The 15,089-nt window shown below is 52.4% G+C and overlaps 1 protein-coding gene across 1 annotated transcript in view; it reads left to right on the plus strand.

Annotated features, from left to right (window-relative positions):
- The first annotated feature begins 362 nt into the window (after nt 1-362).
- TMEM132E (transmembrane protein 132E) overlaps nt 363-15,089 on the plus strand; it is a 222,899-nt gene continuing 208,172 nt past the window's right edge. Inside the window, exon 1 of the mRNA XM_014595953.3 lies at nt 363-860. Coding sequence (XP_014451439.2) covers nt 776-860 — 85 coding nt within the window. The 5' untranslated portion in view covers nt 363-775. The remainder of the gene's footprint in view (nt 861-15,089) is intronic.

Genomic DNA, 15,089 nt, shown 5'->3' on the forward strand with positions numbered 1-15,089 from the left:
CGCTGGGGCTCACGCCACCTCCTCCTCCCCGTCATGCGCCGCCGACCCGGAGCCCGCAGCTCCCGCGCGCCGGGCCGCCCCGCGCCGGAGTAGGCAGCCGCCGGCCCGCCCCGCCTCAGGCTGTACCCGGCGGCGGCGGCGGCGGGCGCGGAGGAGTTAGATCCGCAGCTGCAGGGAAAGTTGCCGGGAGCGGGGCCGAGACCCGCGCATGGCCCCGGCGTCCCGGGCGGCCGCCCCGCTCCCCGCGGCTGGGGGCGCGGCCGGGGCCGGCGGGCGGCGGAGGCGCGGCGGCAGCGCTGGCGCTCGGCCGTGGATGAAGTGGCGGCGCGGCCGCGCGCTGGGGGCCGCCGGGCTCCCGCCGGCACTGCCCCGCCTCGGGGCCCTGCGGCGGCGGCGCCCGCACCCGAGCCCGCTGCTGCGGGAGCCCCGCTGACGCCGTCGGAGCGAGCGAGTGAGCGAGCGCCGGGACACGCGTCTCGGCGGAGCGGAGCGGAGCCCGCGGCTGCCCCGCACGTGCTGCTCCTGCCCCGCACGTGCTGTGCCCCCGGCCCCGGCCGAGTGCGGCGCCCGGGACGCGCTAGAGCGCCAGCTGCCTGAGCCGGGCCGGGGCGCAGGCAGGGGCGAGACGAGCCCGGGCCGTGGCAGCGGGACCCTCCCTGCCTTCCCTGCGAGGGCGCCGCCGGTCCCGGGGCCGCGCTGGGGCGGCTGCGGCTCCGCATCGCACGTGCTTGGATTTGCTTCTGCCGGGAAGCCCGGGGCGGCCCCGCACCCGCCCATGGCCTCGGGGGACAAGATGCGCCCTGGCCCTGGCCCCGGCCTCCGCGCCCTTCTCTGCTGTCTCTGCGCGCTGCTCGCCCACGGTAAGTGCCCGGCGCGGGGCTGGGGGCTCCGAGGGCCAGCCCGCCCACGGGGACGCCAGATTCCCCCGCCCCCGGTCCGGAGCACAGGGCTCTCTGCACCCTCTCTCACGCCCTTCCCTGCTCTAGCCCCCCCCCGGCCACCCCTGCTCGGACCGCTACCGCCGTCCCCCCCCGCTCCTCCCCAGCGGTGCCTCGGCTCCGGCGCAGGGCTCCGCGCGTGGACTTGAATAACGCGACAGCCTGCGCGTGGCAGCGCTGCTCCGGGGCTGCGTGGGGCCGAGAGCCGGCTGCGGCCGGGAAGGGCTGTGGCCATCTCTGTCAGCTGCCCTGGGCGCCTGCTCCCCCCGCGCCGCGGTGGCCGGAGGACAGACACCAGAGGCGCTTAGCCCCTAGCCCCGTGCTCAAATTGTTCAGGGAGGGTAAAGCGAGGGGCTGATTTGGGCGAGTGCAGCTTCCTCGGGGGCGGCTTGTTGGCTTATGTTTGCATTTCTGCCTGATGCCTTTGGATGTTTTTCCCTCAGCCTCCCCCCCCCTTCTGCAGTCTGATGGAAGAAAAAAAAAAAAGAGCCCTCAGTTGCTCACTTTCCCTGAGTTGCATTCAAATCACTCTCTTAACCCTATAATTTATTGAAGCTGTGTGCATGACATGCTGTGAAATCATTCGCTGCCACTAGGGAATACAGTACCTGCTGGCGCTTGGGCGCTTTTGCTGAGCAAGGTAACAAGCTACTGAGAGGTGCCTGTACTGTAGAAAGGGCTTGAACTGCTTCTCACCTTTCTCAGATGCAGTGATTGGGGTGGTGGGGCTGGGGTAGGAGGCTCTGACTGCAGGAGAAATAAATGTAGAGGGTGTGTGTTGTGAGGCTGGGTTTTTCTTATGCTTCCCAGACCTTGGAAACACTGGGTTTATTAGCTGTGTGCTTGGTAGGAAGCAAGCACTGGGCACATTTTGTCATCTGCTTCCTCTGTCCCATAACTGTTTGGTGTCACACAAAGCTCTTCCCTCTTTGGCTGCCATCGCTGCTCTTTCTTGTATTCTCTACTCCCCGGCAGAGCAAGTCTGAAATGAAATTGTGCCGAAAGAGCCTTTTGGGTGCTTGTGAACTCGGACTGGAGTCCTGGCTCAATTTCATTCCTGCAGTCCTTTGTATGGTAAGCAAGGGAAGGAGCTTGGCTGAATGGGGTACAGAGGTGCGTTTTTGGACCATTGCCACTTATGAAGCTGATCAGGGAACACTTGGAGCTGCGTACCAAGGGGGGAAAGCCTCAAAATTAGAAGATGTTTCACTAGTAGGTTGTTGGGGGGTTTTGGGGGGGTTTTTTTGGGGGGGGGGGTTCTCCTCCCACTTGTCTTTTGGACAAAGCAGAAACACGTATTCCAGAGAATAGGCAGGTTTTAAACAGCTCCTTTGAACCACTTCAGTTAGGAAGGATAAACAAAGAGGCTAGATGCTTCACCCAGCAACGAGGAGATTTCCGCCTCTCCTTTTCCTCCAGAACTGTAAAAATCCTTTGTGTGCTTTCTGAATAAGCCTTTCTCCTCCACATCGAGCAGCATAACTTTATTTTGCCTCCTTGAAGTGTCTTGAATGCTTTCTCCCACAGTCTCCTAGACAAGTTGCCTACAGGCTTTATTTTTCTCAGCTGTTGTTTTGTCGGTTGAGTTCTGATCTTGGGGAACAACAGGTAACTGTGTTTGCCATCCCGGTGATTGACAACCAACGGGGGGGGATATGCGATTCTTTATTTTTTCTGCCTTATAAGATTCAGGTGTCTGGCTCATCGTTTTCCAATTGCTGGTGAAGACAGTGCACTTTAATAACCAGCCTCGGAATTGTAAGTTAGTGTCTTGTGTGGTGGCAGTTGAATAGTAGCTATGGAGAGCAGCTTTTATGAGGACAATTAATAATACATTGTTAGGCAGTGCTAAAAGGCTCTGAATGGTAGTGCCTTATTCCCTGCTCTTTCCCTGCACACGCTAGCATGCTCTCTTGTGGCCTGATTCGGAGCAGGTGGTGGGTGAGAACCGATGGCATGAAAACCTGGAGGAAAGCTGACACCATGAGAAACCCCAGAGTTGAGACCCAGGGGTGACTCTAATGAACGTTGTGCAGTGATTGTGGAAACTGATCATTGAACAGCACTTCTCAATCTGCCTCAAATTTTAATATTGATATTGGATTGGATTGTGGCTGGATTTCCCGTGCCCCCTTTCTAATAATCTCATACAATAAACTGGGGATTTGTGTAATTTGTCTTCGCATAGAAAGACCTAGGGCTCAAGACCCTGCAGCTGTAAATCAGTGCATTCCACTAATGTCAGTGTACAGGCTTCCCTCACTTTATGCGGGTTCTGTATGTGCAAATCCGCTCTTATGCGATGATCCTTTTTATACCAAAAATTAATTATATGCAAGATAAATTCACTCTTATACGATCGGTATGGTGGGAGCCCGCAGTCAGCTGCTTTGTGCAGTGCATTGCGTGAGTGATGCGCACCAAAATATAATCTCCTGTGTGGATATGTGCTCCTCACTTGTCTGTGGCACATGTTTCTTTAGTTGCCATCCCCATTATAATAGTTCCCTGTGCTTGTGTGTACTGTCTGCTGTTGATGAGTACCAAAATTGTCCTGTAAAAGTGGGAGAAATGGGTCTGGGGGCCAGTACAGTTGAAGTCTTGGAATGTATCCCTATTTGTTACATCCCTTTATGCAAATTCGAGTTATGCACTGTTTTCCAGGAACTCATGTATAGGATAAAGCGAGGGAAACCTGTACTGTGTATGAGCTGTTTTGCTTGATACCAGCATGGGATCCATCCTCCAGTCTGTAGCTGTGAAGAACAGGCTGCTAGCTTCTCCCTTTCGTTTGATATTAATCTAGTTGGTAGGCAGGGGAGGGGTACGGCTGGGAGCCGGGACTTCTTTCCTTAGCGTCTGGCTGTGTGCTGAGGTTGTAGTGTGCTATGCATTGTGGGTGGAGATACCCATCCCTCTACCAGAGTTGAGAGTGCTCAGCATTGCTTGGCGGCTCATCCTGCCCTCACTGAGGTCAGTAGGGATATTATCACTGGCTTCAGTGAGTTCAGGGAGGAATCTTTGCAGAATATGGCTTATGGAAGCAGCAGCCCCCGTCTTGGGACAATGAGTATCCTGCACCCTGCTCCATCCATGGGCTATTGTAATATCTGAGCAAATATGAGATCAAAAGCTGTGGTGTTTCAGTACCCACATTCCACCACCCAAATCTGTAGGCTTTAAAACCTGAACTTAAAAACCTTGGAACTCAACAGTAACAAACACTGAAGTGCAACTCCATAAGATCCTTGATGCACAAAGTGCAGGTCACCTCTCTTATGGAGTTACCAATGCTCACTTGAGCTGGGGGAGGGGAGAAAGGGATATGTGGGGTCCAGTGCCTCCATCTGGCAGTGATGGGGGGGACATCACTTTCTAAGGGAGGTGAAGTCCTTGGGATCCCTTCCTGCTCAAGTGATGGAATGACTAGAATGCCATTGTAGATGAGAAGGCTGCTGCTAGCTTGGAAAACAGTGGTGTTATAGGTATTTGAACTCCTGTAACTTACATTGGCAAATCCAGTTGTCCCCACTTATTGTTGTCACAGCATTGTAGGTGGAATTGATCTAACAGTGGGGGTCAGAGCTAGATAATCCATTCCCCAAAGGGTTAGGTTAAGACAGCTTTGTTTCCCAGCTCTGGGTGCCAGTCTGGATGAAAAAATGGCCAGTGATAGTTCAGCAGCTTGTTTAAAACATCAGTTGCTCCCCCCAGGTGAGCAGGTTTCTGCAGATTGAAGGTTTTCCAAACCATAACCCCTTTCTGGCTCTCCATTTTAGCATCCTCATACCTCTGTCATGTCAGTGTAACCCTGCTTCCTTCCACCAAGAGTGCAGCAAACTCCCTGCTAATTTGCAGATATAATTAGCAAAGGTGCTGGCAAACAGATGTACTAACTAAAACTCCCATCACAGCTGTGCTGAGCCATCACAGCTGTGTTGAGCCGGAGTCTATTGTAATTGTCATTCAAGACCCCCATCCTCTTCGGTGGCCTTTGGATCAGAACCTCAGTTACTTTGCTTCTGAGGGAAGTTTCTGCTCCAATGGGAATGTTGCCATCTGGTCCAGTGGGAGCAACCCAGGGCCCCTTTGCCCCAACAAAGCTGCCCTGTGAGTCCTGGACCACTCAGTCTCTGGCTGCTCATGGGTGAATGAAGGTCTTAGCACCTGTGCTGGCTTCTGGCTTCCAGAGAACTATGAAATGTAGGTGCCGAAGGGTCATGATTTATAAACCCTTTCTTGCGAATTACTTGCTTTTGCTGTCAAGGTCAGTTTGTGGCTAATCAGGGACCTTCTTCTCTGATCATGTATTTTTGTTAACTTAATGCTTTAGTCACAACTCCATGCCCTTTTATTTGTTCTTCCCTTTAGTGCAGCCTTTGAGAAACTAGGCTTTGATCAGCAAGGCAACTGCTTTGGTAGAATGGGTTTTGCAGATGTTTTTCCAGAGCCAGCCTGCCTGCTGCAGGAGTTGTGGAGACCCTGGGTTAGCTTTTGGGACTCCATCCAAAACAAGGTGCTGGAGTAGGCTATGAACCCTGCTACTTGGGGAGATAGGAAGGGGAAAAACACCCTGAATCATTTGCTCCTGGCCTTCCAAAGCAGGCCTGGAAGAGCAGGGAAGCCTCATATGGTGAGCACCTTGCAAATCCAATTCTATAAGGTAGCTTTGATTGGAGAGTGGCAAACACTTTGCAGGTTTCGCTCTAGACAAGCATGCAGCTTGGAGGGCATAAAGATGAATTGTCTCAGTGGTTGAGAGCTAGTTTAGCACAGGAGGTCAGTGGTGGGCATTTAGTCACTGATGGGGGCAGTGCCTGAACTCCGATATCAAATAGTACTTGGCAGTTCCATAGAAAGAAGTGTTACTCATTGTTGACAACATCTGGGGTTGGGTGTATAGATTCCTATGCCCTTTTCCCAGTGGCCCCTGACTTTTTGCATATCAGGTCCCTCCTTGGCTGCATAATATACACCTTGAGGATGCCAGCGAGTCTCAGAAGGGAGTTACTTTCCATGAGCAAAATGTTATTAGTGTAAGCCTGGTGTGGTGAGAGCACAGGACAGTATAGTAGCTTCTGTTAGTGCCAGTTGCTTGCCCTCGTGAGAGCAAATAATTATAAAAAATGTATATTTACAGCAATAATACAAAAGATAACTAATTAGAGTCAAGCAATTCCAGAAGCACATGTGCTTGAGTGGCCCAGCCTCTTCTGGGCTGTGCACTGCAGTTCTGTTGGGTTGGGAGCCCTCTAGGGGAGTTTTTATTGGCATTTCATAGACTTTGTATTGATCACAGCCCTGGTGTCGATCGATGGAGCAGGATGCATAAAGTCTGCTTAGTGCCAGACATGATAGCATCTGCTAGGAGTGGCCATCCCTCCTCTTGCAGCTGTGGGTTCCTCATCTGCTGGGATTCCTGTGAGTGGGCTGGGGAGGCAGTAACTCCCCAGCTTGTTACGGCACTCAGAAATGACGTGTGCCTCCTGAGGCTGGGGTGGGGGGGCATGGTGACTGCCCGCAGGCAGCCATGCTGACGTTGGTGGCAAGGGCAGGCTGAGCAGGGATGCAGAGCCCGGAAGTGCCAGTGGCACATCTTGGGAAAGGCACCAGCACTCCGCCTGCCCCCCCCCCCCCCCCCCAATTGCCTAAGTTGAGCGTGCTCACTCTCAGGGGCCACCAGCGCTCTCGGGGTGCATGTGCACCCCCTACGCATCGCCTATGACTCCACTGTCCTTTCACGTGCTGTTGGTCACCCAAGTAGTGCCACCAGTTGGAAGCCAATGAAGTTGTGCAGGTCTAATGGAGAGCGGATAGGGTCCTTTGTGCTCATAGTGTCTGTAGAGTTAAAGGTGTAATCAGTGTCTTGACAGCCACCTGCCTGCTGATATGGCATGTGATATCCATCTCCCTCCCCCTGCTGGGGTGTATGGGATTGCAGCAGAGGAAGAAATATTTTTTGAGGCCCAGCTGGTGGCTAACTGAAGACCCCAGTAAGCCTCTTGCTTACTGCTGTCTTCCGCCCCTCCAGCTTCGTTTCCCTCAGTCAATGGTTAGGCTAGGTTTGGGAGAGGAGCTCTTTACCCCATGGAACCAGTACAATGAATGGCTGCAGGCTTGGCCCAGGGCTCAGCTGTGTGGAGCCAAATTGTAGTTAATCTGGCTGCCCCAGAACCTAGGCAGCAGTCCTCTTCCGGGTCTGGGCCCTTTGCTCTGTTCTGCAGCCTCAAACCCTGGGCCATTCCCCTCAGTGCATTCTCTGCCCTAGGGCTTCTCAGCCTTTACCAGAACAGGACCTGCTAGGAGCGCACCTTCTGTCCAGACCATCAAACAAAGTAGGAAGGCCAGGGTGGCCTCTTCTTCATCAGGGGTTGAACCCCCCAGGCTCAGACTGCTTTGTTTGTCCTCTTTTCTCCTCCCCTCCAGCCTCTTGTAGTGGGGAGGTAGCTGAGCTGTTCCTTGTTCTCCCTTCCCATGTCTCACCTGGTGCTCTGAGGGATGGGAGTAGGTCTTGTCCCAGATCAAGCCAGTGGAGAATGCCCCAGCTTTGACCCAGCAGCACTGGCTGTAATTCAACCCTCTATTGAGGGCCCCTGTTTGGTGCAAGTCCTGTGCTTCACCATTGTCCTACTCAGCCCCTTAGAATAGGACTAAGGTGGAACTCGACTAGATCTTATACCGGCATGTCTGCTCGGGGGGTGAATTGGGCTTTTTGAAGCGCAGTTTAGAATAAGGCAGATATTCAGGTCAGCTGGCTGTAGGCTTTCCAAGGTAGATTTGGGGCCACTAGACAAAACAGGAACCTGCCCTCCCCTCCTCCCCCCCCCCCCCCCAAATTCAGCTGCTGCCTTCATGGGTCCTATATACCAGCTGCTTTGTTGCAAGTCATCAACAGACTTCCCTTGCCATTCTGGGTGTCATTTATAACAAAGTACTGTGGGGTTGCTTGGAGATGGGTTTTGTTTCCCATTTTCATCCTGAGAGCCAAATCAAAAGTCTATTGAGGCAACTGGAGAGACTCTCCTTTAAGTCCAGAGAGCTTTGGGTCAGACCCCCACGCTCCAACAAGACCTGATTTTTGAGCTAGTAGACCACAGTCAACCACAGGTGAAGTGGGCCTCCCCGAGCCAAACACCCAGCGTGAAACAGACTGACCTGTCATCTTTATCGAGTGGGGGCATCCTAAAGCACAGGGCGTCAATAACCTCTGCTCTCCACGAATGAAAATGCAGTGCCTGTATTTCATCCCCCCACAGCTTGCCTTCAAAATATTACATTTTCCAGTTACCTTGTTTAGTTCCCTGACAACTGGGAGCAGGAGAAGTGATTTAGAGCGTGTCCAGTGGAAGGAAAAAAAATGGGGGGAGAAGATAATTGAATGGAGGTTATTTGTAGGAGTTATTTGCTGGGAAAATGCATTTTTTTCCTCCCTTTCTCTTGCAGCCTCTGGGGGCCAGCAGCATCGCTGGCTGCATGGAAAAATGATGTGGATTTTTAAGACCAGTAGATGGAGATGTGCTATAAACTTGGTGGCAAGTTGTAGAAATCAGCTTCCCTTTTTTATTTCTATATTGATATCATCCCGGGCAGATAATCTTTAGGAGCTGACTATTTGACACTAGTTACAACACAAAGCAGAAATCTTCTCCTTGGTGCATGAGATGAGTTGGAAGGTAGCCATAATATTGGGGCTTGAACACAGCTCTGTGACACATGTGCCGAGAGCCCAGGTTTTCCACACAGATCAGCAAAGGCTGGGTTTTTTCAGGCTTGCCCCCTCCTACCCGATGTAAAAGAGAAGAGATCAGGGGGAAGGGTGGTGGACACTGCCTGTCATCCTGGGGCGGGGGGGGGTGGTCATGGCATCTTCTATGTTTTTGATGTTGCAGTGTACAGACACCACAGATACTACAGCCACTGCCATGCTGGTTAGCTAGGCCTCTTGAGCTGCAGGGCTTGGATCAGGGCCTGACTAATGACTTTGAAGAGCATGGGGATCCTCTACTCCGGTACTTATCCTGTATGTCCTTGTGATGCATGGAAGTAGAATAGCTGAACTACTGGGGCAGCCAGGGAGTGCAGAATCTTTTTGCCTACCAAGGGGCAACACTGAAAGGCTGTGCTGTAGTGGTCCCTGAGCCATGCTCTGTTGTCCTTTCCTTGTCTCTGCTCAGGGCTGCTCTGGAAGAGGTGGAGCTCCTATCTCCTCTTCTGGGTTGACTGATGTAGCTGGTGGCCCCTCCTGGCTCGCTGCTGTGCAGGGTTGGGGTTGATGGTGGGAAAGCTGCTGCTGTCATGGTGCCCATGCAGGGGTCCTGCTTGTACACGAGATGCCATTCCCATGTACACGTGATGAAAATGTCACTTTTTGTGGCTTAATGGCATCACACTGTACACGTGAATAAGTTTTGGAGGTTTTCAGTGAGTTTGCATTTGTTGCAAATTATACTGCATCCTGATGTAGTTTAGTTTGCAACGGTGTGTGGCAGCTATTAGCTCGCCCCCTGGCTGTGGGAGAGGCGGAGGCAGGTTCTGCAGGAAAAAAAGGTTTGGGCCCCTCACCACTGAGGCGCCTGCTGAAAGCAGAAGCAGCAAGGGACCTGATCCTTTTTTTGGGCAGAATCTGCCCACCTCTCATGGGGGGACAAACTGTCAATGGGCCAAGCAGCCCTGGAGCTGCACAGAGCCCCGGTCCTTCCCTTCATGGCAGCGGCATCCCCTGGGGCTGCCTGGGCAGGCTGCTAGTGGGCCAGGTGCTGACATTGCTTGAGGTCAGGGAAGAGTTGGATTGGGCTGGATGCTGCCTCCAAGTTAGGGCAGCTCCTGGTCCGCTAGCAGCCCACCCAGGTGGCCCTGGGGAGTGCTGCTGCCCCAGAGAGAAGGATTTGGGTCCCCCTGCAGCTCGGGGGCTGCTCGGCCTGCTGGCAGCTTGCCCCCCACAGCCACAGGCAGGCTGTGCTTTAAAAAAAAAAAAAAAGGGGATCCACACCCCTTGCCAGAAGGATGGGAGCCCCTTGCCATAACAGTAATGGAAACCCCTAAATTGAAACAGTGGATTTCAATTAAAAACTCACCATTCCAATGTAGGGGACAAAGAGTGCAACCCTAAGGACTAAACCCCCTCACATGTATAGCTGCCCAAATGGACCAGGCTTCAGCACACACCAGGGGCCTACAGGCCATGGACTGCTCTGTATCATGCCCGTGTCAATCCAGAGGGGTTTTATGGGCTTCACCAGAGTCACTCTGATTTCTTCTGGCACCACCAAGATCAAAACATGGGCATAAAGCCATCAATAGCAGCTCTGCAAATGGAAGAGACAAGATTTCCCTCAGAGCTAGGATATATCCCGAGTCCCCATGAATGAATCAGCTAGACACCTGGCAAGAAATAACAGCTTCCACCTAGGTCTCTGAGCCTAGGGTTGCCCTAGATTCTCCAGGACTGGTGTGTTATCAATATTATCAAAGAGCCCTGGTCCTGTGTCTCACCATGCTTGGTACTGTGTAAGCATGAAACACAGGCAATTGTTGCCCCAAAGAGCTTCCAGTGACCCTAGTCTCCCTCCAGTGGCAACAGTGAGTCAGCACCTTCTTTTAGCCAGCAGAAAAGGGAGAAAGCCCCTTTTCCCAGCCAAAGTGCCTTCAGTCTAGGCTCCATCTGGTGCCCCTTCTTTCTGACAGTATATAGTGTAGAGGTAGCAAGCTCATCCGGACGTCTGTCTGCCGTGATTCCATTAGAAGGGGAAACTGCCTGTGACAGCATTACGCTTTCCCATCCCTCTAAAAACAAAGAGAGGGTTTTAATAAGAGATTAATGAGCCCTCCCAGATGGAGAGCTTCCCATTGTCATTTCCAAAGTGAGGAATGAACCCAGAGTGTCACATGTTCCTGAGCAATTGCTGAGATGCTAATTAATTATGCTAATGATGCTCCTCTGCCAAGGAGTGGGAGAGGAACGTGGAGAAATTGGGCAGATCACATTCCACCATTAATTTGTATGTACAAAGTACCTGGAGCTCATGGGATCAAGACTGTGATGCACATGCTGTGTCCTGAGAGCTCTGTATTCCTGCCTGTGCCCTTCCAGGGTCATTACATGTTGTACAGAATCAATGGCATGGCTGAAAACCCAGATGGGGACAATGAGGTATGGTCAGAGGACAGGACTGGACCAAGAACATTGGGCAAGTTGGTGGCAGAGCTGGGAATAGTCTAGGCCTCCTGGGCCTCAGTCCATCCCTGCGTGCCACGCATCTCCCTCTAACTCCTCCCTACCCAGTTGTATTTATAAGTATACTGAGAAGACAATACTTGTGCGTGACTTTGGGAGGGTTGCTGCTCTTTTCTGGGAAGTGTTAAATGTGGGGAGGCATCCAATCACAGTAGCAATAGGAGGGATTGTTTTGATGATCTCTAGTCAGGGACTGGGGCTACAAGATGGGAGACCACTTTTCTTCACCCTGCCCCTCTTGGGGAGCCCCACCAGTGCCAGAGCTGGTGGGGTTCCCTGCAGCCAGAGGAACCAAGCCAACTTTCCTGGAAGTCGTTGCGTGCTTTGCTTCCCAGCCAACACCTCCATCAGCCGAGGGGCTTGTTAGGACAGCAAGACACTGGGTTATTTTTGTCTCAGTGGCCCAGCCTGTTCTTCAGTTATATGTACTGCTCTGACAGGAGACAGCCATGCTGATGAGCTGCAGGGGTGACAGCAGGTGCTCGCTGCAGCTCCTGATGCTCCCTGGCAGGGGGAGGGAGATGGCACCATATGGATAATTTCTGAGGTGCAGCCTTGCCTCTAGCTCTCTCAGGAGCTGTCTAGATTCATAGTGTCATAGATGTTAGCATCGGAAGGTCAGTAGGTCATCGAGTCTGACCCCCTGCCCTGGGCAGATGACCACAGCTAGATACTTGTCCAGTTTCCTCTTGAAGACCCCCAGGGTAGGGGAGAGCACCACCTCCCTTAGAAGTCCATTCCAGATTCTGGCAACCCTTACCGTGAAGTTCTTTCTCATGTCCAACCTAAATCTGCTCTCCGTCAATTTGTGGCCATTGTTCCTAGTTACTCCAGGGGGTGCCCTAGTAAATGGAGTATCTCCTATTCCCTGGTGCCTTCCCCTGATGAATTTATAGGCAGCCACAAGATCACCTCTCAACCTTCTATTGCAAAGGCTGAAGAGATCTAGGTCCCTGAGTCTCTCCTCATAGGGCCTTGTCTGCAGGCCTCTGACCCTACGAGTGGCCCTCCACTGAACCCTCTCAAGATTCTCTGTATCCCTCTTGAAGTGCGGCACCCAAAACTGGATGCAGTGCTCCAACTGCGGTCTGACCAGTGCCGCATAGAGGGGAAGCATCGCCTCCCTGGACCTGTTTGTCATGCATTTTCCAATGAATGATAACGTGCAGTTAGCCTTGTTGATCAAGGCTCTGTCCTTGGACCAGTGCTGTTCAATATCTTCATCAGTGATTTGGATGAGGGGGTTGAAAGCACTCTGTTGAAATTCGCAAATGACACCAAACTATGGGGTACAGTAAACACACTGGAGGGGAGGGAGCAAATCCAGGTGGATTTGGATAGACTGGGGAAGTGGGCAGATCCGAATAGGATGCAATTTAACAAGGATAAGTTGCAAGGTGCTGCACCTGCGGGGAGAGAATCTCCAATATACCTATAGACTGGGAAGTACCTTTCTAAGTACCATGGCAGTGGAAAGGGATCTCAGAGTCTTGGCTGATGCAGAAATGAACATGAGTCGCCAATGTAATGAGGTAACAAGTAAGGCTAACCGCACTCTTTCTTGTATTAGTAGGTGCATCATGAGCAGGTCCAGGGAGGTGATACTTCCCCTCTATGTGGCATTGGTCAGGCTGCAGCTGGAGTACTGCATCCAGTTTTGGGTGCCGCACTTCAAGAGGTATGTGGATAAACTTGAGAGGGTTCAGAGAAGGGCTGCTTATATGGTTGAGGGTCTGCGGGCAAGATCCGCAGGGCCTGTGGGTTATTTAACCCCAGCGCTCTTTCCTGCCTAGAGCAGGGGTTGGACTTGATGAGCTACAAGGTCCCTTCTGACCGTAGAAATCTATGAAATCACTTCGTCAACTCCAAGATTCCTTTCCACTGCTGTGCTGTTGAGAAGGTCATCCCCCAGCCTGTAAGTATGGTGGTGGTTCTTTTTGCTCAGGTGCAGCACTTTGCACTTGTCTCTGTTGAACTGCATCCTATTTTGTTCTGCTCATTTTTCCAACCTGTCCAGATCTGCTTGTATCGGTTCCTACCCTCTGGTGTGTTAACTTTGCCCCATACTTTGGTATCATCTGCAAACTTGGACAGGGTGCTCTCTATGCCCTCGTCAGAGTCATTGATGAAGACATTGAATAGCACTGGTCCAAGAACCGAGCCTTGCGGGACTCCACTGCCCACATCTTTCTAGGCTGATATCGACCCATCTACCACCCCTCTCTGGGTGCAACCCCTAAGCCAATTTGCCACCTACCTGACCATGTAAACATCTACATCACAGCCTGTCAATTTATTTACGAGAACTGAATGCGTTACCGTATGGTTCGTCTGTGGGCACTTGCACATGTCATGGCTTGGAGAAGGCAGGAAGAGTGTAGGACCAAGGGGTTTACCCTGCTTGAGGGACCTATTCCAGGCCCCTTGTGCAGTGAGCACCAGTTGTGAGGGTGTCAGGAGTGATGCTGACACAGATGAATTCAGTCATGTAGGTAATCCTAGTCAGTCCTGTTTGATGTGCTGAAAGATTGTGGGTGTAAACCCATCAGGAAATATTGTAAGCCTCCCACTGGGGCACATCAACTAATTCCAGGGGGCAAATAAAATAGGAAAGAGGAAGGGAAGTGAGGTTACAGATTAATAACAAGAGGTCTGGAAGGAGACAATGAGCAGAGCACACCAACTGCCCTCTGAATGAGTCAAAGAAGCTGAATCCAGTCAGGATTCAGATTCAGGATTCTAGCTGGCTGCTGGGAGAGCTCATGCCCTTCTCACCCCCTGCAGTGCTTGGTTTCCTTGGCACAGCCCAGCCTCAGCTCCACACATCTAGAAATGGGGCATTGCAGCTGCACTTGAGTGCCCTTTGCTGTGGCTTTTTGTCTCTGGCAGGCATGGTGCCCTCAGAACAACTTCCACTTAGATGCTTAGTAGTTGGATGAGGGTGCAGCCCTCAGAGTCTGGTTGTGGATCCACTTTGGAGCTGCCAATCTCCCTCCTGACAGGTATGCTGGCTGAGGAGGCACATGTGCCCAGGCACCCTCCTGCTTAGTACCACGTGTGTAGTGAAGTTGGCAGGAGCCAAGTGTGGGGAGGGGAAGCTACTGTCAGTACCCACACATAAGGCGAGGCAGCTGCACATTACTACTTTTCAAACCATAGCTCCCCTCAGCAAAAAGGTTTGATGGACCTGGGATGATTTATGCCAGTGGCAGGGCTCTCTTGTTAGCTTTGCAACAAACCCAATGCAGTCAGACAAGTTAATGCCAGCTTCTCTATTACTGGAGTCCAGGGCAGCAAACTTCTCCCCCTTGGGCAGGATTCTCATGGACTCTGTCATGGCTTTGCCAGCCCTACAATTGGAAGTGGGTCCGGATCCATGTGGCTGCAGCTGACTTTGTCTCCACAGTCCCCTGGCCTCTGCCAAAGAGACTTCTACAGCAACTGACTTTTCATCAGCCAGTGGAGTCCAGCTACCTTGCATTCCTTTATCTAGGCACTAGACACAGTGATAAACAAAGCCACTTCCTCAGCAGAGCTCCGTCGTGCTTCTGGTCTCTGCTGTGTACAGTCCCAACCAGTCTGGCCTGGGCAAGCAGCAATGTGAAGGCATCCTCTTGCTCATGCTCATTAACACTTAAAAAGCCCAAAGTTGCTTTGGCACTGCACACATGACAACCCGAGTGTGTGCAGGACCGTAGACAGTTGCCCCAGCTCTCTGGTTTCCCCATGGAGAAGCTACTGCTTGTCTGTCTGTGGACAGATATCACCAAACATGCACTAGGAGAATACCCTCAGTGGTAACATGTAGGGGATGCACAGGGGTGCCCGTGCACCCCCTGAGAGAGCTGGTGGACCCCCTGACTGGCTGCACTTGCTGCTTAGGTGATGATGGGTAGGGGGGGCAGGCAGGAACACCT

The sequence above is a fragment of the Alligator mississippiensis genome, chromosome 14, assembly GCF_030867095.1.
Source record: "Alligator mississippiensis isolate rAllMis1 chromosome 14, rAllMis1, whole genome shotgun sequence".
NCBI lineage: Eukaryota > Metazoa > Chordata > Crocodylia > Alligatoridae > Alligator > Alligator mississippiensis.